Source organism: Canis aureus, chromosome 6 (genome assembly GCF_053574225.1).
Source record: "Canis aureus isolate CA01 chromosome 6, VMU_Caureus_v.1.0, whole genome shotgun sequence".
NCBI lineage: Eukaryota > Metazoa > Chordata > Mammalia > Carnivora > Canidae > Canis > Canis aureus.
This window is the reverse complement of record NC_135616.1, coordinates 13915174-13938667: the sequence shown is the minus strand read 5'-3', so window position 1 is coordinate 13938667 and position 23494 is coordinate 13915174. Positions and strand designations below refer to the sequence as shown.

The following is a 23494-nucleotide window of genomic DNA, read 5'->3' as shown; positions in this document are numbered from 1 at the left end:
GATGGTTAAGATATGTATGTGTTTAAAAGCTTTTCCATAATTGTTAGATTAACAGGTTTTCTCTATGATGACTTTCCTCAAATTTGAAAATAATTGGCTCTAGAAGGCTTTTATATATAAAGCATAAAGAACAAGGGTTTCCTACATTCTCATAATTGTCCTCCATTATGAGTATTCTGAGAATCCATAGGTAGAAGTCATAAGGCTTTTTTTTATGTTATATGAAATACAGTATAAATCTGAGCAACATTTGGGTAACAGTTTAAAACTTCAAACATTATTTATATTTTGAGGAGTTCACACCTCAGAAGGTCAGATCATCAACTCCACAGTGTAAATTATTTGCTACCTTTTAAGAACTGAGGCATATCTAAGAGGCCTCCTACACGGTCTTCATTCAGATTATTTTTTAGTGGTATAAATCCATTGACATATATTGTTTATTAAATAATACTAGTTTTTAAAAGAACTTACAGTGTTACTCTAGGGTTGCCTGGCTGTCAGTCAGAAGAGCGTGGGGCTCTTGATCCTTGAAGTTATGAGTTCAAGCCCCACTTTGGGTACAGAGCTTACTTAAAAAAAATTAAAAAAATGTTGCAGAAAAAGATTTTTTAAAACTAAAATTGTTTGGTCTTCTGTTCTTTTTTTTAGCGACTCCAGGAAGAAATAACTAAGCAGTCTCCAACATTGCAAAGAAATGCTTTATATATCAAATCTGTAAGTTGTGCATTCCTTTTGAAATTGAATCCATTTTGATGGAAGATTTCCAGTTAGTTAATTTTATGCAGTCTGTTTTTACCAAAGCAAGGAATTAAAAACTTGTGTGGTATTTGCATGTGATAGGATTTCTTTCATTTTTTTCCCCCTCAGTCCAAGATCAGCCGACTACCTGCTTACTTGACTATTCAGATGGTTCGATTTTTTTATAAAGAGAAGGAATCTGTGAATGCTAAAGTTCTTAAGGTTAGTAACGAACTTCAGTATAATAAAATATTGTAATTCTTTGAAGGCAATCCCTAATTTACAATAGGTTTCTTTCTTCATTTAGGGATAGACTTTTTTTGAAATACTCTAAGTAGGAAAGATATATATTAACATTAGATAAGTGGTTCTTAAGACTATGTATTGGAATTATCTATTTTCCTTTTTATTAATTTTTATTTATGTAAATATGAAGTTTCAGTTCTCATTTTTTAAAACTATATTTTATTTATTTATTCATGAGAGACAGAGAGGCAGAGACACAGGCAGAGGGAGAAGCAGGCTCCATGCAGGGAGACCGACATGGGACTCGATCCCGGGACTCCCAGGATCACGCCCTGGGCCGAAGGCAGGCGCTAAACCGCTGAGCCACCCAGGTGTCCCACCTTTTTATTTTAAAAAAGATTTATTTATTTACTTATTTTAGAGAGAGAGTGTGCACATAAGCAGGGGAGGGGCACAGGGAGGGAGAGAAAAATCCCCGACATGAGAGAGAAATCTCATAACTCTGAGATTACAACTTGAGCTAAAACTAAGAGTTGGACGCTTAATGGACCCACCCACCCAGGTGCCCTGATGTAATATTTCTGTAATGCTTCTTTTTCATATAAATTTTGGTAACTCCTCTGTGGTCGGAGTCATGATTTTAAAAATATTGGAAAAAAAGTTAAAAGAATTTTTTTTTTTTAATCTTAAAAAGTTAGGACCAGGGGCTCCTGGATGGCTCAGTCAGTAGAGCATGTGACTCTTGATATTAGGGCCATGAATTCAAACCCCACAGTGGGCCTGGAGATTATTTAGAACAAAAGTTGGGACCAGATTGAATATAAGCATTTTGATGTTTTCAGCTGCATAGATTTCCAAGTGAGTTTTATAAATTTTGTTTTCAACTTCATTTGAATTATGAAAGTATTACATTAAAGGTATGATAGATATTTTAAATAACTACCTTTATAAAGATGTTTACTTTTTCTTTTTGGTTTGTATATAGGATGTTAAATTTCCTCTTATGTTGGATGTGTATGAACTGTGTACACCAGAACTTCAGGAGAAAATGGTCTCTTTTCGATCAAAATTTAAGGATCTAGAAGATAAAAAAGTGAATCAGCAGCCAAAGACAGTAGGTTCTTATTGTTGATTTTCTCCTCTTAATATTTTAATCTTTAATCAGTGTTCAGCAATTACTTTGTTAATATTTTAGTAATTACTGTTAATCCCCTAGTAAAAATGGATGAACCTGTATTTTATTTAGCACATATACAAAGTTTACATGTATTTTAGCATAAGAAAAAGAACTACTTATGGTAAATGGGCCCTTTATGGTAGAGTAAGCTTAATATTTTTTCTCCTGTAGTCTATAGCCTCTATTCTGTTTATATTTACCTCCTGAGAGCACTTCACATAAAATCTTGCTTAGTATTTTCAGTGTATTTTATTGTTTTCCTTATAAATCTTGGAGTTATCTTTATTTTTAGATGGAATTCATGGTGTAGAGTATTGGTTCATTTATGCCTGCTATGACAAATAAGTTGTATCTTTTATTTATTTTTTATTTAAATTCAAGTTAACATGCAGTGCAATATTGTTTTCAGTAGAATTCAGTGATTCATTACTTACATACAACACCCAGTGCTTATCATAACAAGTGTCCTCCTTAATGCTCATCACCCATCTAGCCCATCCCCCACCCACCTCACTCCAACAACTCTTAGTTCTCCATCATCAGGAATCTCTTATGGTTTGTTTCCCTGTCTCTATTTATTCCTCCTCCCTCTATGTTCATCTGTTTTGTTTCTTAAATTCCACATGTGAGTGAAGTTGTATGGTATTTGTCTTTCTCTGACTAACTTACATCGTTTAGCATAATACACTCTGGCTCCATCCACGTTGTTGCAGATGGCAAAATTTTGATGGTTAATACTCCATTATATATGTGTGTGTGTGTGTGTGTGTATGTTGTGCACATTTTTATCCATTCATCAGTCCGTGGACATTTGGGCTCTTTCCGTAGTTTGGCTATTGTTGATAATGCTGCTGTAAACACTAGGATGCATGTATCCCTTCAAATCTGTCTTTTTGTATCCTTTGGGTAAATACCTAGTAGTGCAAATTGCTGGATTATAGGGTGGTTCTATTTTTAACTTTTTTTTTTTTTAAGATTTTATTTATTTACTCATGAGACACACAGAGAGAGAGAGAAAGAGAGAGAGAGGCAGAGACACAGAGGGAGAAGCAGGCTCCATGCAGGTAGCCTGACATGGGACTCGATCCCGGGTCTCCAGGATTACACCCTGAGCCGAAGGCAGCGCTAAACCGCTGAGCCACCTGGCTGCCCTATTTTTAACTTTTTTTTAAAATTTATTTTTTATTTTTATTTTTTTATTTTTAACTTTTTGAGAAACCTCCATATTGTTTTCCAGAATTGCTGCACCAGCTTGCATTCCCACCAACAGTGGGCAAGGGTTCCCCTTTTCTCTGCATTCTCACCAACACATGTTGTTTCTTGTGTTGTTAATTTTAACCATTCTGACAGGTGTGATAAATTGTATCTTTTAATAAGTGCAGCTTGTATGCCTGCAACTGCTAAAATCATGACCTTAGGAAATTTTATGTTTAATAAGTTGTATTATTTTAGGTTCAGATAAGGTAACAGCTGAACTGTGTTGGTCCCCCCCCCACAATGAAAAAGATTTTTCCTGATAACTAGAAATCTTTCCAGTGTGATATTATATATCAAATTTAAATTCTTCTGCAAATTATTGTGTGTATGTTAAATACTTCTTTTTAAACATTAAACTGTATTTTGAGATAATTACAGAATCACATGTACATGTAAGAAATAATATGACGAGATTCAAGTACCTTTTACCAAGTTTCCCCTGTGGTAATGTCTTGCAAAACAATAGTACATTATCACAACTTGGATATTTTGATGCAGTCCAGATACCGTACATACTCATCACTACAAAGATTCCACATACTGCCCCCTTTGTAGCCAAACCCACTTTCCCTTGGCCCTGTACCTCCTCCTCAATTCCTAGCAAATGCTAACCTGGTCTCCATTTCTATAGTTCTGTCATTTCAAGATAGTTATCTAAATGGAATCATATAGTATGTAACTTTGGGATTTTCTTTTCTCAGCATAATTCTTTGGAAATTAGCCCAGGTCATTTTGTATAGTAGTTCCTTCTTTTTTGTTGCTGAATGGTATTCAGTGGTATGCCTGTTTACTGTATTTTGCTTAACCATTCAACTGTTGAAGGACAGCTGGATTGTTTCTAGTTTCATTTATTAGGAATAAAGCTGATACAAACATTCATGTACCAGTTTTAGTGTAAACATAACTTTTCATTTCTCTGGGAATAAATACCTGGGAATATAATTGCTAGATTGTATGGTAGTTGTATACTTAATTTTTAAAGCAACTGTCAAAGGTTGTCCATAGAGACTTTACCATTTTAGATGCTCGTTAGCAGTATATGACTGATCCACTTTCTGCATTCTTGCCAGAATTTGGTGGGGTCAATATTCTTGTGTTAGCCATTTTTGTTAGTTTTTTTTTTTTATTTGTTTATTCATGAGAGAGACAGAGAGAGGGGCAGAGATATAGGCAGAGAGAGAAACCAGTTCCTGTAACCATGCTGTTTTTGTCTCTAGTTCTATTTTTGTGAGGAGTGGGGTATTTCTTTCAGTTTTTTGAGAGGAGTGAGGAAGCTAAAATTGTGGTCTTACGTGTTTCTCCATTCGGTTCTGTCAGCTTTTGCTTTGCCTGTTTTGTAGCTCTGTTATTTGGTGCATACACCTCTAGGATTGTTAAGTATTCTTGATGGAGTGACCCTTTTATAGTATGCAATGTCCCTCTCTGTCCCTGGTAATTTTCTTTACTCTGAAGTCTGCTTTTCTGATATTACTATTGCCAATGCTGTTTTGTTTTTGTTAATGTTTGCATGATGTCTTTTTGTATTCTTTTACTTTAAATTTGCCTATATTGTTGTATTTGAAGAGTTTCTTAATGACAGCATAGAGTTGGATCATGTTTTTTAATACACCCTGTTAATCTCGTATTGGTGTATTTAGACCATTTACATTTAATGTAACTTGATTTGTTAGTTAAATCTTTTGTTTTGCTTTTCCTTTGTTCTTCTTTTCATTTCTTTATTGCCTTGTAGGTTGCTTGAACATAATAATGGAATTCTAATTTGACTTATCTACAATTTTTTAAAAATCATTTTCTTTGTATACCTGTTTGCTCTAGGTGTCAGATTTTAACATAAAAAGGAATGGTTGTCATAATTGCCGTTTTTTTTTTTTTTTTTTTAATTGTAGGATCCTTTGACTTCTTGTCACTCCAGCTGTCTTTAAACTACTTGCATTCTGTTCAGTACCATTATAATTTTCAAGAACTTTGCCCATATGCCTAGATAAGTTTAATTTTGTGTTACACACTTAAATGGGTTGACGCAGGGAATTCCCACTAAAGATCTTTGTCTGAAATGATAAATCATGTCTCTTTCAATATTAGGGGAATATTTGCTGAATTAAATATTTCAGTTCATTTAAGCTAAGTTCATTCAGTTCATTTGAGCTGGTGGCCATGTCTTAGATTTAATGTTAGTTGCCATAATTTGACTTTTCTGTTTTATTAATGTAACTTTCTTTTTTATCCTATGTGGTTTGATAGTATTTTGGTAAAAATATAGCATTGGGCTTTCTACCCTGCAGCATTGTTTGTTGGTATTGTTATATTCACTGGTATGCTCTAGGCTTAGTGGCTTATAGTTGGTCCTATAATCAGAGGGTCTGTTACTATACATACAATATTGTATATTGTTGAAGTGTAGATCCTTTGGGTTTACGGTTTTATGTTAACTATGTTATATTGTAAATATAAGGTAGTGTTTTGCATTGTAGTCAGTAGAGATTTGTGGAAATGAATACTTACTAAGAATATAGATTTCCAATATCATGATTTAAAATCAAATTGTTTTCTCCTCAGAGTGACAAAAAGAGTAGTCCCCAGAAAGAAGTTAAATATGAGCCTTTCTCTTTTGCTGATGGTAAGTGGAAAAAATTCTTTCAATTGAGTTGGCGTGTATATGTGTGTGTGTGTGTGTGTGTGTGTGTATGGTAAAATTACTGTCTTGGCACTTACCTATTTATTTCAGATATCATGCTTTAAAAAGAAAGATTTCTTAAAATGCAATTTAATTAGACTGGTCTTTTTAGCAGGTAGTTCTATGAATATCATACTTCCTAAAATATCTTCCATAAATCCTTAACTTTAAACTGTAGTATTTTACTGAATTCTAATAATAAAGTAGTACTTCTCTAGGATGACCTTCAGATTTCTTGCTTGGTACCTAGCTTGAGAAAGCACATGTCTGTTCATTGTTTGATATTGTTGGATTTACATCTTTCCTTAGACATTGGCTCCAATAACTGTGGATACTATGACTTACAAGCAGTGTTAACACATCAAGGAAGGTCTAGCTCTTCAGGCCATTACGTATCATGGGTGAAAAGGAAACAAGGTAAGGATTCTGTTGTTTTGTTTTTTTCAGTTGTTAATTATTTTAATAGTTTATTTAGTACACATCTTGTATCACAGTGGTTTTCAAACTTTCTGGTCTCAGAACCCCTTTACATTCTTAATTGTTGAGGTCCACAAAGAGCTTTTGTTTGAGGATTCTCTTAATATTTACTATAATAGAAATTAAAACTGAGAAATTCATTGGAAACCGACAATAATAAACCCATTACTTATCACATAAATAGCAATATTTTCCAAAACAAAAAAATAACAAGAAATAGTATTGATTTGTTTTTGTACGTCTGTTTTGTTTGGCTTAGTAGGAGACAGCTGGATCCTCCTGTTTCTGCATATTTAGTCTCGTTATCACACATCGTGTGACTTCTGGAAATTTCCAAAGCACACTTGAGAGAATGAGGGATAAAGGCAAATAATGCTTTAGTAGTGTTATGAAAATAATTGTGATCTTCATGGGACTCCTGAAATGGTCTTGAAGCCTGAGTAGTCCCTGGACTACACTTTGAAAACTTAGTATGGCACATGGAGTACTGCTGTGCACAAAATGACTCCGTGCCTTTCTTGAAATGGAACTGAGAAAACCATTATGATGTTAATTTAATTTTCTTCTCTTGTTCTTTAGATGAATGGATTAAGTTTGATGATGATAAGGTCAGCATCGTGACACCAGAGGATATCTTGCGGCTTTCTGGTGGTGGAGACTGGCATATAGCATATGTTTTACTCTATGGGCCTCGCAGAGTTGAAATAATGGAAGAGGAAAGTGAACAGTAATCTTCATTTTAGCTATTTATGTTTAGGTGTGAAATAAATGTTATTTGTTGACCATTTGTGTAATCCAGAGCTGTAGAGGAAGATATTTAGGTGGTTTTATGTGTTTCCCCTCTCATGTGGAACAAAAGAGGGCAAAGCAGACCACTAGTGGATCAACCTAAAAAAAAATTACAGAAAAAAGAAAATTGCCTTTGGACTGTGCTGCCCTGTTAAGGGTTGCAGGAAGACATTTTTAAAAAGCTTATTTCTTGCATTAATTTTTAAAAATTCTGATTTGAAATGCCTTTCACCTTCTGTGATAAATTTTTCTCCGACTTTTTCAGCCCAGGATTCAGCAATCAGATGTTTATTGCACACCTATTACTCTTGTTTTGTTGTTGTTCTTGCATGGTTCAAACCACCGGTGATTCATAGCTGCCCATCCTTTGCCTTATCTAACAAAAATTTTGCCAGGATGTGGAAAGGAAGTAAGTGTTGCTCTCATTGTGTTACTCAGTGCTGCTGCCTACATCCCATGGAAACATGGGTACAATCAAGTATTTGTCCAGCCTGACTGTTGCTGGCTTTTCATGACTTTAAAATAAATTGTGATCAGTAATAGTACATTTGATTATACATTTATTATTGTGTGTCTCTGATGTACTATGGTTTGTATATTTAACTTTGCAATGGTTTTGTAGTAATCAACCTTAAAAGAAGTCGACAAGCTCTGGTTGCTTATTTTTAGAATATGAGGCTATTTAATAAAAAAAAAAAAAAAGAAGAAGAAAAGAAAAAAAGAGGGACTAACAGCTTCTGACCTCAAGTCTTTTGTCTGAGTGTTGGAGCTTGGGTTAAGTTTAGGTCTATCTAGTATCACGTAGTTGCTGCAGGTGGTTAGTTTTACTCTGTTAAGCATCCATTGAAAAATGTTCTGTCCTCTCACATTATGTTGTTTAAAAGAAATATAAAGTTGTAAAAGTAACAGAATTCTTTGGATGCTGAATGCAACGATGCTTATTGGTCTATCTTTCCCTTGGCTTAGTTGATGCTTTTACTCTCGTCTCAAGATCTTCATGTCTCAGAATTTAATAGCAGTGATTTTTAAAGTGATCGTAAAAATACCAAGAGTAAGTGGTGTTTCACTATGGTAGGTTTCTTACATTTTAATACATTCTCTAATTAATTAGTTCCTCATTTTTGTTTCAAGAGCCTTGATTGCTAGACAGACGTTAGGAAATGAGCTCATTTGTCTCTGATTTTGAGTTAGGTATATAAAATGAAGTTGGGGGATTATCATGAAATCTCCTTACGCTGTTTTCATGCTCTGCAGAGCACAGCACTGGAACTATTAGATTCCTAGAGAATAATGACCATTTTCCTCTCAACTTCAAACAATGTGATAAACTCTGAAAACGCTAGGGGATAAAATAAGCATTTCAGGGAAACTTTTCTGTAAATACCTTCTTCAGCTAAATGAGAGGGGAAGGTACAGAATAGAATGGGAAGAGGGTACCATAAGAAGGGTAATGATTTTTAGATATTGCTATGATGCTTGTGACTGCATTTTCTATTCACGGTCTTACTTGGTGTGAACAATTTTGAGGATGTAAATTTAGCAATTAGAATTCTGATTTGCAGGATGTTATAGCTACTAGATGAAGTGAGGTAGGTTTAGAACAAAGTATATGTCTTCTGTGGAGTTAGAATTTTAAAATTATAATTCTTTGTTATAAAAATTGATTTCATTTTATTTGATCCAAATAAGCATTATTCCAAAGATTTTTTTTTGAGTATAAGAAATTGGACTTAACACCAGTGTTTTAAACAAGGCTGTTTGAGAGTTCAGCCTTGCATATAAGGTCTTTGGGAGAGTGGTCAAGAAAATGTCTTGACTCCTGAGTGTGCCTTATATGCTGTGCCATGAAGCACTGAGGCCCTTTTGATATTAGAGCTGTACTGGATTACCAGTGGACTAGTTTGTGAAGTTAAGCCCAAGCAAGAACATTTATAGTATAAAATGCACTTTGCAGCCTTTCAGGATTCAAAACAATGATGACCTAATGTTAGGGCCCTTGAAGGGTAATTATGCTTATGTGAGAATGGGAAAAGTAGGTGGTAGAGTCTCTAGCCATTACTACACATAGCTTTGCTGTTTATAGACTGCTTTCATCTACAACAATCCCAGAAGTATGCATCCCAATTTTAAGGACTTAGGAGGTTTATAAATAATTATAAAATTATTTATAATCTCTGTAAGGCTAAAAGGACTACGTTTAAGACTTTATCCTATTTCTTTTGAAGTAGGGGGTTGGCAAACATTTTCAATGGGTGGGGTGGATAGTAAATATTTTAAGTTTCACAGTCTTTCTTGCAACTACTTAACTGCTGTTGTAGCTTGAAAGGAGCCATAGAGGATATTTAAAGGAATCAGCATAGCTGTGTACTGATAAAATTCTACTTGTAAAAACAGTTGGGAAATGGACCATTGTTTACTGATTCTCTGCTTTTAAAGCATGAAGACTCGTCACATGGTTTCAGAAAGTCATTCTGGGATTTTCAGAAGAGCAAGTTAAATTTTGTAACTACTAATGGCATGCAGGAAACGAAGTTGGCATAGTGTATTTTAGGAAACACCATACTCCCTAAATAACTGCTTACTAGCTTCATTATAAATATTTTAACAAAAATCTGTGACCTTTAGTTTGGCCATTTTCCCAACCTACTCAAATCTCCTGAAACCCTGAAGTCAGTTATCAAGAGCCAATATGCATTCTGTTATTCTTGGAGCACCAGCCAACTGTACAACAACTGTTATAAAAATGTTTATTGTTTACCAAAACCATTGGACCTCTTTATCAAATGCTGCTTGGTAACAAAATCTTATCACAGCTTTAATAAAAAAAAAAAAAAAAAAAAAAGGAAAGAAAGAAAGAAGCTAACTATTTGTCTCATTGTCATTAGTTAGACTTTCTGCAAGGTCACTTAATCCGGACTTATTTAGTGCGTTCATCAGATTCTCAGGTGTTGCATGTACTCCCTCTTGATCTTGCCAGGCAACTAGAAGCTGCTTAGCTCTCATCTTCATGTCTTCGCTGTCACACTCAATTTGTCTAATTTCTGAGTCTTTCATTTCCAAGTAGGGAGCCAGGATCTTCCACTGCTCACCCAGTTTACTGGCAAACACCTCTATCTGTTCCCCTGTTACAGGTTTGTCGCGCCGAACATCAGGGCCTAGAAAACACAGGAAATGTCAATTATGTACAAAGCACAAAGATATGTACAATTCAAAATATACAACAGAACTGAGAAGATACGGAGCCACTAAACTATTAATTACCGTTCATAAGCTTTTTTTTTTTTTTTTAAGATGTTATTTATTTATTCATGAGAGGCACAGAGAGAGAGGTGGAGACACAGGCAGAGGGAGAAGCAGACTTCCTGCGGGAGCCCGATGCAGGACTCCATCCCTGGACCCCGGGATCACACCCTGAGCCAAAGGCAGATGCTCAACCACTGAGCCACCCAGATGCCCATAAGCTTTATTTTAAAAGGAAAACAGCGCCTTTCTATATTTTCCATGGGTTGAATATTATTTTTATAGTCATGATCACTAGGAAAGCAATACTTTTTTTTTTTTTGGAATCAATACTTCTAAAGCCAAAGCTGCTGCCTGCCTCTATTGTTAATTATGAAGCAGCTGCTCCCTTCTAATTGCCACCCCCATTCCCCTAATTAAAGGGTGAGTTTCTTTCAAATATAAGTACTTTCCTTCCCATCACTTCCAAATTGTACTGCATAAAATGTATTTAAAAATTCCTCACTATAAGAAACAGTTGAGATAAATGGTAGAAGTTGAGAAGTAGATCAAATAACGTACCTCTCAACAAAGAACCCCAATCTTTTCCAATTTTGTAAAAGAGCCAAGAAAATTCAATTCTTACTTTCATTTTCCTTCAGTAAAGCATCATTATCTTCCTCATCTTCATCCTCACCTGTTTTTATTTCTTCAGAAGGAGGCTAAAATGAGGAAGAAGAATGTTTAAAAAGAATGCCGACTTGTAAAATAATTGGGATACTTTTGGTTTAGACATGAGTGGTTGAGATTACCCACAGAGGGCCCAGCACTTTACCCTTGAGCATGTTAAATGTGAACGTCAGGTAAGGATCACAAATGGGATGGTGTTAACCTGGAGAAGGAGTGGATGGGAAAGACTCCCCTTCCCCCACACATGGGAAAAAGGTAGCCAGTAAGGTACGGTAAGACGATTTGGAAATATGTAGTATATGGTAACAAAGGGCTGGAGAAAAATAGGGAGCAACCAGGTTCTTAAAATTTTTGAGTCATTTTATAGTATAGTTATGACCATTTTATAGTAAACAATGAGAAAACTGTATTGGAAAAGAGAGCAGAGTAGAAGGATAGGCTAAGATGCCTACTGCTACCTGTTGTAGATTCCTTTTGATAAAAAGACAATGCATTGGCAAAAAAATTCAAGTCTGAGTTTACAAGTGGGATAACTGTTTAACCAAAGTACTGTGGGCTTTAATAAACTTTTTACAGAGCATATAGTTTAAGTTACTTTATCACTTACTTTATGTACTTCCTAGAAATGTATACTCAAATGCATTTTTTTCTTATTCTTAAACATGGAGGTTTGCAGAGGATTTTTTTTCCCACATGATAAACTGTACATTCAGATTCTTAGCGATAGTAGTTTTAAATAACAGGTAAAGAATATGAAAACATTGATTTATATATATTACTTACTGGTAATTCCTTTGCTAGCTTTATTACCATGTTTTCAAGATATTCTGGCAAACTTTTAAACTGCTGGTTGGTTGGCTGGAAGAAGTGAGGGCTTCTTCGTGCTAATAGTCTCAGGGCTCTCCAACCATAATTTGAATTGTTCACAGCTCTATGAAAAGAAATGTCAATCTTGTATTACGGTTTTTTATTTTATTTTTGTTTTTTTATTTCTATATGCCTTCTAGTTAATGTAACTTTATCATGTGACATTCTATACTCTTAAGTAGCTGAAGGCGCACCATTCTTTTCATTCTGATCTCACTCCTAAAGAACCTCTCAGAATGCAGTACACTTATAATACTAGAAACCAGCAGAATCTGACAAAGCAGGTTCACATGCAGCAAACACACTTGAAAAGTTTTACTTTTAAGTCCGTTTGTATGTGGTACTATCTAGATGTTCTATGTGCAAGACAGTAATCATCTACCTATTTAGAAAAAAATAATCGGTTTCCTATATTCAGTGAGTTGATATCCATACTGGCAATGCCACTGGCAAGTGTGAATTTCAGAGTATTTTATAAATTCAGCACTGAGCTTGGACCATATTAATCCAATCAATACATCATTTTCCATCTATAGAACATCTGTTTAATTTGCTTAATACCAAACTCCATGAATAAAAATGGCTCCAAAACTAAAAGGGAAACATCAAAAAGCCAACAGAGTAAAGCAGTGATGACAGAATCCATGAACTGTTCCTAAATGAAGCACAGCACTAGGGGGTACACAAGTGAGAAATGGACACCTCACAAATTCTAAAGGTAATGTTCCAGAACCAGTCAAGCTACAGAAGAATCCAGAGCACAGATTTCTTCTGAGTTTTCGCAAGTCTTCTGAAAGATCCCCCCCAAGTTCTTAAGAGTAGCAACCTGATTTATTTATATAAATCTTATAAATGAGCCTCTACTTTTAATGTGTGCTGGTACTTGAAAAACTACTCCTACACTCTTGTCTTGCCAAACTGATGTCATGGTACTCATCAGCTAACCAGCCTACCTCTCTGACACATTTCCATTTAAGCAATTTCAATCTTTTAAGCGTTTTCAAAATTCCCTGCCAGTTACAAACTTACTCTCCAGAAATCCATCTCATTCGGGTCCTTAAACCAAGGTTTGTGGAGGACTATCACATTCATTCATTCAACAAGTACTTGTTGAGCTGGGCACTCAGACGTTAGGGATACCCTGAACACTCAAGATGTGACAATCTTGGAATTAAGAGCAGGGCCCTGAGGCCAGAGTGGTTTCCTAGCTCTGCCATTTACTAGATAAGAACTTCGATACATGATTCACCCTCTGCCTCATTTTAACTGTAAAATGGAGATAACAATTTCTACCTTAGACATATATATGGTAAATGCCTAGGGGAGTACCTGACAGTGAATGTGGAATGTGTTGGCAAGCATCATTATTGATAAACAAGATATAAGGATTTCACACAGCGGTAAGGAGAAGAACACCACAAGTAACAATTTCAGAAAGGGAGGGGCTTCTGGGCCATGAAGACTGTCCTGAGGTCGTATCTGAAGTGAGCCTGTACCACATGAACAGTTTGGGGAGAAATTTTAAGCAAAAAGAATAGCCAGTGCAAAGGTCCTAAGGTGTAAAGACCTTTGAGTTGAGAAACCTGGCTGGTGTAGTTGAAGCAGAGAGAAAATTGCAAAGAGGAGATATTGTTGGAGGGGTAGGCAGCAGTCAGATTGAGATCTTTTTGGCTCTGGTTGGATTCATCCTAATTTTAACTGGCAATCACTGGAAGAGTTTAAGAGGAGATCAGACTTGCGAGTTTAAAGATCACAATTCTCATGCTGGAGAACAGAACATTACTAGTTAAGACATCATGGTAATTTTAACTCCTAACTTGTCATAAGGTCACACAACTGTGCTAACTACACGTCCTGTATGTTTCAAAGTGAACCATCTTATTTAATCCTCAGAATAACCCTGTGAAATGGATATTATTACTATTTAGCAGTGAAGAAACAAGCAGAGAGGGGTTACAGAAGCCCTAGCAGGCTAGCCAGTAAGTGTCACAGTGTCTTGGGATTGGAACCCAGGCAGACAAGAGGGCCCTTGCCCTTACAAGAGACACCAAAAGCCTATTTAAAACCATGGGGCTAGGGTGCATGGGTGGCTCAGCTGAGTGAGCACCTGACTGTTGGTTTCTGCTCAGGTCATGATCTCAAGAGTTGTGAGATCAAGCCCCACATCAGGTTCTCCCCACAGCATGGAATCTTCTTGAAGTTCTCTCCCTCTGCCCCTCCCCTTCACCCCCTACCCCTGCTTGCACAAATTCTCTAAAATAAATTAATAAATGAAACTTAAAAAAAAAAATCTTTAAAACCACAGAGCTGTGTGTTGCCTAAAAGAGTAGATGAAAAAGCTGAAATTCAGTCCTGAAGTTACTCCAAACTCTGACTTAGGCGAGGAGGGGGAGTCAACTGAGATGCAGTGAGGCAGGAGTGTGGTTTGGTGGATGTCAAGAAAAGAACACGAGAAGAACACATTATCTAAGGAAGGAGAGACAAATGGTGACTGCTGCTGGGAGGTCGATAAAAGATCCGGTGACCTTGACAAGTACTATTTCAGTGGAGGGACAAGGAGACCACCCAGCAGCAGTGAGCTGACAAGGAAATGGAAGGTGAGGAAATGCAGGCAATGGTTATCAATGTGTCTCGGGAGACACTGATTGGAAGGGGAAAAGAGGATCCTGGGAGGGAGGTAGAGGCCCAAGGGGAAACAAGTGTGATCCTCTGTCCTGTTACTCAGTAGGCGTGGTCACGGAATCAGGGATGTGTGCTGATGTGGACCTGGTACCTGCGTATCAGTGGTCTCCCTTAACTAGTGTCCTAGTGTACGTACAGTCCCTAAAGAGATTACTGTAGAATGTTAGCACGGAAGAAGCACGACTTACTTGTATTCATTTTCAACCATGTTTTCAGGGTCTGCCTGTTCAATGGCTTCTTCAAAGAATTCTTCCAAAGTCGGCATGTATTCCCTGGGTGTTAAAAAAGAACTAGTGAGGACCACGTGTGTTCTTAATAACTACTCCTAAAATGGTGGCAATGAAAGATTCTGATATCACCGACACTTGCGTTAGTTACACTTTAGGAACTCAGATTTTTAAAGGAGGTAAAGGACTCAAAATTGAACTCCAAGAGGACAACAAAGAGGGGCAGTGTGGTACTACACCCTCACATACTTCACTCCCTGTAACGCAGCAGTCACTGGACTCGACTGCAATGTTAACGGTCCAGGGGTGGCCAGGGATTTCAGAACATTTGAATTTCCCCGGCAAGGAGGAAAGTTTCATATCCAATGTCCACATCCAAAGGTGCTTTTTCCTTAAACCAGAATTAATAAAATCCAGACGAATAACCAGACCATATTGAAATTTAGAGTTTACCTGTAAGCTTATTTTAGGTATTTCCCATGAGAGCATGGTTGGTTTTTAATTGCATCTTTCTGGAATTTGGTTTTAGAAATAAGCTTTTGCTAGTCAAGCAAATGAGTATGATCCAAGGGTCTGATTAGAAGACATCTTTGACTAAAACTAGAAAAATGGGCTCTGTCAGGAAAAATCACACAATCTTACTAACTTTCAGTATAATAACACGCTCTCTTAACTAGTAATTATGACAGGCCTTGAAGGTTTCCTTGGAGTTTACCAGTCTTGTATGTGTCCCCCTAGACAAAGCAAGGGAGACACTGAAATCCCAGACTATCACTGATAAGTGCTTGGAACCATTCATTAGATTAAAAATTACTGTATAGCTGACCCTTATACGCTGCGAGCTTGAACTGTGCGGGTCCACTTATTTGAATTTATTTTCGATAAATAAAGTACACTAAATCTATTTTTTCTTATGATTTTAATATTTTTTCTCCAGCTTCCTTCACTGTAAGAAAACAGCATATAATACATATACAAAATGTGTTCATCACTCATTTATGTTACAGTAAGGCTTCCAATCAATAGCAGGCTACTAACATTTTTGGGCAATCAAAAGTTACTTGTGCATTTTTCACTGTGCGGTGTTGGCACCCCTAACCCCTGCATTGTTCAAGGTTCAACTGTAGACCATGAACAATCATGACTAAATGGAATGAACCTCCCAGGCGTTGCCATATCTGACTTTTACAAACACTACAAATACAACTCAGGGTGCCTGTGCACTCCTCTCTGATCTCATTCTCTTTCCCCAGAGGTGGCCACTCTTCAGAATTTGTTACTTCTCACTCCTGTTTTTTTTTTTTTTTTTAATGGAGCATATACAGTTTGAAAGTTTCTCAAACTTTTATAATGGGACCCTGCTTGTAACCTACAACCCTGATTTTTCTTTTTCTTTTTTTTTTTTTAAGATTTTATTTATTTATTCATAGAGACACACACACACACAGAGAGAGAGAGAGAGAGAGAGAGGGGCAGAGACACAGGCAGAGGGAGAAGCAGGCTCCACGCAGGGAGCCCGACTCAGAACTCGATCCCGGGTCTCCAGGATCACACCCCGGGCTGCAAGCAGCGCTAAACCGCTAAGCCACCAGGGTTGCCCGACCCTGATTTTTTCTGATGGAGGTCTGATGCAGTAGTCCTCATGCAACCTCATTCTAGTGCCCGATGTATAGCAGTTTGCTACACGAACATGTCACACATCATCCATTCTCCCTTTGATATTCAGGTGGTTTCCCCATTTTTGCTATGACACTGCTAAACGCACATTCTTGTACCTGTCTCATTTGTGTATGTGAACTAGTTTCTTTAGACACTATGGTCTTCAAACTATCCCTATAACCCATAGTAAAAAATTAATTTTTATTATAACCCAATACACACATAAATGTATGTGTGTATGTAAGAAAAGCTAATGTTTCACAAAAATATATTTTCTATTTCACTAAAAAAAAAAAAGCTGGTGGCAGCTACTAAACTGACTTCACAAATCACTGATTCTCAACCTAAAGTTTTAAAAGAACTACTTTAAGATCAACCATTCCAGGAGTGAACTGTCGGACAGAGGGTATGCACATCTGTAACTTTTAGTTACTGCCAAATTGTTTTCAAAAGTAGCTGTACCAATTTAGGGTCCCACCAGCAGCAGTGGCAATTCTTTTTACCCACAATTCATACAAAATCTTACACTTAAATGATTGAGTTTCTTGGCTATGAAACTGCCTTTTTTTTTTTAATTATTATTATTATTTTTTTTATGATAGTCACACAGAGAGAGAGAGAGGCAGAGACACAGACAGAGGGAGAAGCAGGCTCCATGCAGGGAGCCCGATGTGGGACTTGATCCTGGGTCTCCAGGATCAGGCCCTGGGCTAAAGGTGGTGCTAAACCGCTGAGCCACCGGGGCTGCTTAAATTATTGAGTTTCTTGGCTATGAAACTGCCTGCTGTCGTTTTTAATCTGATTTTACTGATGTTTGGTATTTTTTCTTAGATTTATTAGTTTCTGCTTTTGAAGCTATCACTTTGTACATTTTTCTATTGGGTTGACTTTTTCTCAGATTTGGCAAGGATCTAAATTTATCAATCAACTTGCTGGAGCTTTAAAAATTTTCCTAGTCTTTAAAAAAATTGTTTCATTTTGTTGATGCTATTATTTACTATCTTAACCAATTTCTAGGTTTTTTTTGTTTTTTTTTTACATTCTTTGCAATTCACTTGGTCCAGTGTTAGATTCTTTTTAAAAGAGTTTTAAGTTAGTTAATATACAGTGTAATATTAAGTTTCTGGTGTAGAATCTAGTGATTTAATACTTCCATACATCACCCCGTGCTCATCACAAATATCCTCCTTAATCCCGATTACCCATTCAAAGCATCCTGCCACCCACCTCCCCTCTGGTAACCTTCAATTTGTTCTCTATGGTTAAGAGTGTGTTCCTGGTTTGCCTCTTTTTGTTTCCACCACCACATTCATTTTGTTTCTTAAATTCTACATATGAATGAAATCATATGGTATTTGTCTTTCTCTGACTACTTAGTTTGCTTAGCATATTACATGCTTAGCTCCATCCATATTGTTGCAAATGGCACGATTTCATTTTTTATGGCTGAATAATATTCTATTATAGATAAAGATTCACACCCACCCACCCCATATTTTATTCATCAGTTGATGAGTATTTGGGCTCTTTCTATAATTTGGCTAGTCTGCTATAAACATTGGGGTTCAGTGCTGGATTCTTAATTTTCAGTTAACTTTGAGTTAAATTTATAGACATTTAAGGTCATAAGTTTTCTATTTCTCAAAAGCTTAAGCCCCTAATTCCTTGTCATTAATTCTATGTTTTCTAATTTACATTATGATTTCTTCTTTGATTCTGAAGTTATTTAAAATAAGTACCTGAAAGTTCTTTAAATATATTGTTATTCATGTATTAATTTAAATGCATTTGTGTTTTCTGTAAGCCTAAAGCCTGTTAATCGTCTTGTTAAACCCTAACTTTTTTTGACTGAACTTATTAAATACTTAAAGTATTTTTTTTTTCTTAAAGTATTTAGTGTCAAAATTCTAGTAAAACATTTTGCAGAAGTGTGAAAACTGTCAAAATGTTGGATTGGTTAATTTCTCATTCTAATTGTCAGTTTTTTGAGACTATATCCTTTAGAAACAAGGTTTAGAATATATATATATTTCTGCTCCATTTTTTTTCTTGTATCTTTATGCAATAATTATCTTTATTTTTAATGCTTTCGGCTTTAAGATTCTTCTGACAGATATCAGTATAACTATTCTTCATATATATATGTTTTAATATATATATATTAGTTTCAACCTTTCCATATCCTTATTTTGAAAGTGTTTCTTATAAATAACATATATAAAAAATATAAATAAATAAATAAATAAATAAATAAATAAATAAATAAATAACATATAGAAGGACTTTTAAAAGACAATACCAGCTTCCATCTTTGAACTAGAAAGTCCATTTCCATTTATTTTTAACTATATTGTTTTATGTGTTCCATTACTTTTTTTAAAAGATTTTATTTATTTGAGGAGGCGTGGTACGTGTGCACACATGAGCAGGAGGAAGGAGCAGAGGGAGAGGTACAATCGGACTCCCTGCTGAGTAGGGAGCCCGAAGTAGGGGATCGATCCCTGGTCTCCTGGATCATGACCTGAGCCACCCAGGTGCCTCAATGTTCTATTACTTGTTTCTTATGTGTGTTTATCTTGCCTATTTTTGATTGCATGAATTTTCTTATATTCTTTTATCCTCCACTCATTTGAAAGTTATATATTTTCTACATATTCTATTTCTTTTACATACTTTAGCAAGCATGATTTATTATTTATTTTTTTTTTAAAAGATTTTACTTATTTATTCATGAGAGACATAGAGAGGCAGAGACACAGGCAGAGGGAGAAGCCAACTCCATGCAGGGGGCCTGACATGGGACTTGACCCCATGTCTCCAGGATCACGCCCTGGGCTGAAGGTGGCGCTAAACCTCTGAGCCACCCGGGCTGCCCCAAGCATGCTTTATTTAAAGTTGTTATCTCTGTCTTCATCTCTAACATTCTTTAATTCTGATCATTCACTGTATTATGTTACTTTTATCAAATATTTAGTTTTTACCTTTTAAAATAATCTCCAATTAGTAATTAATACCACTTTATATAGGAAATTCTTGATGAGATTTATTCATGTTTATCAGTGTCTTGAATAGCAATGTTTCTTGCAATTTACTGTGTTTCTGGGTTCAATTTCTTTGACAGCTTCAGTAAGTACTGCTGATAATAGATTTTCATGGTTTTAATCTGAAAATAACTTTATTTCACAATAACTCCTGATTCATCCACCAACTTGTTACTTGACACTTTCTCATAACACTGTGAAGAGCTATCATTCCAATTTTCTGGTTTCTTTTGTTCTTACAGTTGGCTGTCTGATTTTGTTTTGCAAGTAGTCTGGTTTTTCTCTTTGGTGACTCTACAACAATGTGTAGAGATACAGATTTATTGTTTATCCTACTTAAAATTTGTTTTTCTTGAACCTAAGAATTTATGCCTATTCTCAGTTCTGAGTTCATTATCTCTTTCTTGCTCTCTATTCCCTCATTCTGTGGTTCTTTACTCTCAACTCATATTTTCTAACTCTCGATCCCTCTGACTGCTTTCTGGGTGATTTCTTATTCATTAATTCTAATATGCACCTATATCCAGTCTGCTATTTAACATGCCTATTAAGTCTTATAATTTCAATGATTATATTTTCTCATTGCTAGAATTTTTTTTTTTTAATTTCCTTGGTCCTTTTAGAGTATGCTATTCCTTTTTAAAATTTCCAATTCCTTCTTTTATGCCTTTAACTATCTTAAATATACTTATTTTAAGCTATCTTTACTTGATGGGTTTTATTATCAGAAGCTGTTGTCTAACTTCTGTTGTCTGTTTTGTTTGTCCTATCTGCTGATTCTTTCTTGTGGTGGATTATTAAGTTCAGAAGGTTGACTATCTTCAGACTTTTATCTGTAGGATCCTTGTGTGGCTTAGATTGAACATGTGACCTCAGAAAGCTTTGTATCATCAGACTGAGACATCTGAATTCACCTCTTTAGTTAGGGGGGTTCCTTTACACTGCTGGTAGGATAAATTTAAACTATAGGACTGTGAGACAGCAGACTTGTAGTTATAATTTCCCCAGCTGTCCTTTTTCCTTTTTACTCACACCTCAGGTAGAAATGGGCAAGTTATTTCCTATGCCACTGAGCAAGTCCCTCCTCCCCAATCTGCTCTTCTTTTTATATCTAGTGCAGTGCTTCAAGGGCCCCAGCTTTACTCAAAGGAGACTCAGTTACAAATCTGTGCAGGCTGAAGGTCTTCCCTTCTGTCCTTTTGTGGCTCTTAAACCTAAGTTCCCTGGTTCCCCAAAGTGAGAATCCTCTGCAAGCTTCCCAGCTAGAAGCAACCATATTGGCTCATGCTTTCGTTTTCAGTTCCCTCTTCTTTTGTAAATTTGTACTTCCTTGTGATTTCTAAAACTATTTTATCAGCACTTCTAGGTGTTTCATTGTGGGAAGCCATATTCTGCTATGCCAAAGTCAACCACAATAAATTAATTTCACTCACTTAAAACATTTGTGAAAAGCAGTACCTCATGTGAAACATTTTAAACTTGCCTTGTTTCTGATTTGCAGGCTTCCATATTATCAGGACAGAGATTCCAAAGCCTTGTTAACTCCTCACTACAAAAGAGACACATAAATAAATACATTTTTAATGGACATCATCCTCATATGCCTTAAAGTTGTAAAAATACTTAATTAGTGAATTTTTAGGTGGTGACAAGATGAGTTTTCATTCATTAATTTTTGGTATTATGCAAATTTTCTAGATAGCTATATTAAATGATAACAGTCATTTGTTCTTTCTAAAAATATTCAAGCAAGTATAAAGCAATGAGTAATTAACTGGAAGGTAATAGAACCTGAAGGATCATGGTACCTTGCAGAAATTGAAGTGAGCTCAATCAATCTAACAGTGATTGTATTATCTGTAACATGGAAAAAATGGCACAGACTAGAGCCAAGGATCTGGGAAGCGAGAGACAAAATGGAAGTTTATGTATCTGTATGAATCCAGGTAATGGGCCCTCGAGATTGAGAGTGTGTGATCCATTTTAGTCATCTATGTATGTGCCAAACACAAAAAAACTTGAAAAAACACAGAAACTGGAGAGATCTTACAGTAACATCTTCAAAATATATATATAAAAAAAACCAATACCATCCCACATATGGAAGAGACAGGTTAACCTACTTTCCCATCAGAATCTTTTTGTTGGGTCCTTTCCCTAGAAAGTCCTCTGGTGCCGTTCTCTTTCGAGCTACTCTTGTTGGCTTGGTGTCTGATGTTCTGTGGTGAATAAAACACACTGGAATTACAAATGGAGAGCATACATAACAAGTGTTTAATGTGAAAGAAAATTATTGTTTTTTCCTATAAAAACATAAAAGCTTCCTCTTATTATAGAACACTCATCAGATAGGAGACAAAAATGCCACAACTAGGGGACAAATGGCATTTTTTCAGGAATAATAGATTAATTTGTTCTGGGAACTTAATGACAAGGAATCTGAAAGACGACTAGAAGTAAATCAAAATGGCTGTATTCTTATAGAGTTCAGTTTATATGAAATACATACTATCTGTACATAATGCAAAATAATGTCAAACTATATTTTGAAATGCCTTTCTTTTCATAGTGTTTGAGATGAGTATATATTTACCTTTCTTTCACAAAACTTGGGCAGCCTTCATTTTTCCATGAGTTCCAGTTTTCTTCAGTGTTTAATATATGCTGAGAAAAACAAAGAAATTACATTTATATAATGAAGGCCTTTGAAATTCTATTTGGTGCTAAGAAGACTATGTAAATATAAAACACATACCTCTACCATCTTTGAAAATCTTTCTCCATCGGGGGGGTTTTCAGATAGTAGCTGTGATTAGAAAGAATATACTAAGCTTTCAACAACTTTCTGCATCTTAGGAGTGGTTTGTAGGCAGAGGACCAAGAAGTGTTTGTGGTCTTGTACCTGAGCTTAACTTTATCCTTATTTTCCTATTTGGGGCTGAAACAAAGAAAATTCTAAATTTCCATTTTGTTCAATCATGGGTTTGTTGCATGTTGAACTTACTTGATAAACTGATTTTGTAGTATCTTCAATCCAGAGTGATTGCTCATCAGTTAAAACATAGTTTGAACTAGGGAACAAAGCAATAAAAGCATGCTTGAGTTACAGTAATGTATACTCAATTTTAAGGCTTATATACTATCTTATAAAAACCCAAGGCATGTAACAGGTAAGTTAACCATACTGAAAATAGTGTAAAAAATTACTAAGAACAATCACAAGAGGATTATAAGAGAAAATTCTTGCACTTCATTTAAGATGGCTAGAGTTGAAGACACGAAGGTATATAAGGGAGGACACTCCATCAAGTTGATTAACTATGAACAGAGCAATGAATGTTTCCTAAAATAAGAAATTTAATGTTGAATGAAAACCTCTGAGAATATTAACCTATTCCTCTCCATGCTGCACATTCAGATAAAGCATGCTACATTCCTTTAAAAGGCAATCAAAACATAATGAATAAAACCCCCTAAATCTTAGTGAAGGTTGAAGGCAGACCCAAAATGTTAATGGGTGCCATTAATTCAGCTCTCACTATGCACCAATATATAGTGATACTTGGTGATCTTATAGTTAGTCAATAAATAGTGATAGACTACTGTGCCAGGAATCTGAGCACTTTAGATGCATTATTAATTCTCAGAACGAGCATGTGTGCTTTATTAAACAGAGATCAGAGATAAAGCTTAAATGCAAACCTAGGTTTGGCTCCAAAGTCCTTGATCTTTCTACCATGCTATATAT

The 23494-nt window shown here is 35.7% G+C and overlaps 2 protein-coding genes across 3 annotated transcripts in view; one reads left to right on the top strand and one right to left on the bottom strand.

Moving 5' to 3' along the window:
* The window catches only part of USP14 (ubiquitin specific peptidase 14), a 44634-nt gene extending 36549 nt beyond the window's left edge, over positions 1 to 8085 (top strand). For both annotated transcript variants that reach the window (XM_077900208.1, XM_077900207.1), the window contains 6 exons: positions 652 to 717; positions 871 to 963; positions 1973 to 2101; positions 5978 to 6038; positions 6405 to 6512; positions 7152 to 8085. In XM_077900208.1, the coding sequence (XP_077756334.1) occupies positions 652 to 717; positions 871 to 963; positions 1973 to 2101; positions 5978 to 6038; positions 6405 to 6512; positions 7152 to 7303 (609 nt within the window). In that variant the 3' untranslated portion in view covers positions 7304 to 8085. The remainder of the gene's footprint in view (positions 1 to 651; positions 718 to 870; positions 964 to 1972; positions 2102 to 5977; positions 6039 to 6404; positions 6513 to 7151) is intronic.
* A 2009-nt stretch (positions 8086 to 10094) lies between these two features.
* THOC1 (THO complex subunit 1) overlaps positions 10095 to 23494 on the bottom strand; it is a 54271-nt gene continuing 40871 nt past the window's right edge. The window contains exons 13-21 of the mRNA XM_077900206.1: positions 22751 to 22817; positions 22502 to 22552; positions 22340 to 22410; positions 21870 to 21965; positions 21230 to 21295; positions 15008 to 15091; positions 12054 to 12201; positions 11227 to 11302; positions 10095 to 10516 (exon numbers count right to left, since the gene is read on the bottom strand). Coding sequence (XP_077756332.1) covers positions 10221 to 10516; positions 11227 to 11302; positions 12054 to 12201; positions 15008 to 15091; positions 21230 to 21295; positions 21870 to 21965; positions 22340 to 22410; positions 22502 to 22552; positions 22751 to 22817 — 955 coding nt within the window. The 3' untranslated portion in view covers positions 10095 to 10220. The remainder of the gene's footprint in view (positions 10517 to 11226; positions 11303 to 12053; positions 12202 to 15007; positions 15092 to 21229; positions 21296 to 21869; positions 21966 to 22339; positions 22411 to 22501; positions 22553 to 22750; positions 22818 to 23494) is intronic.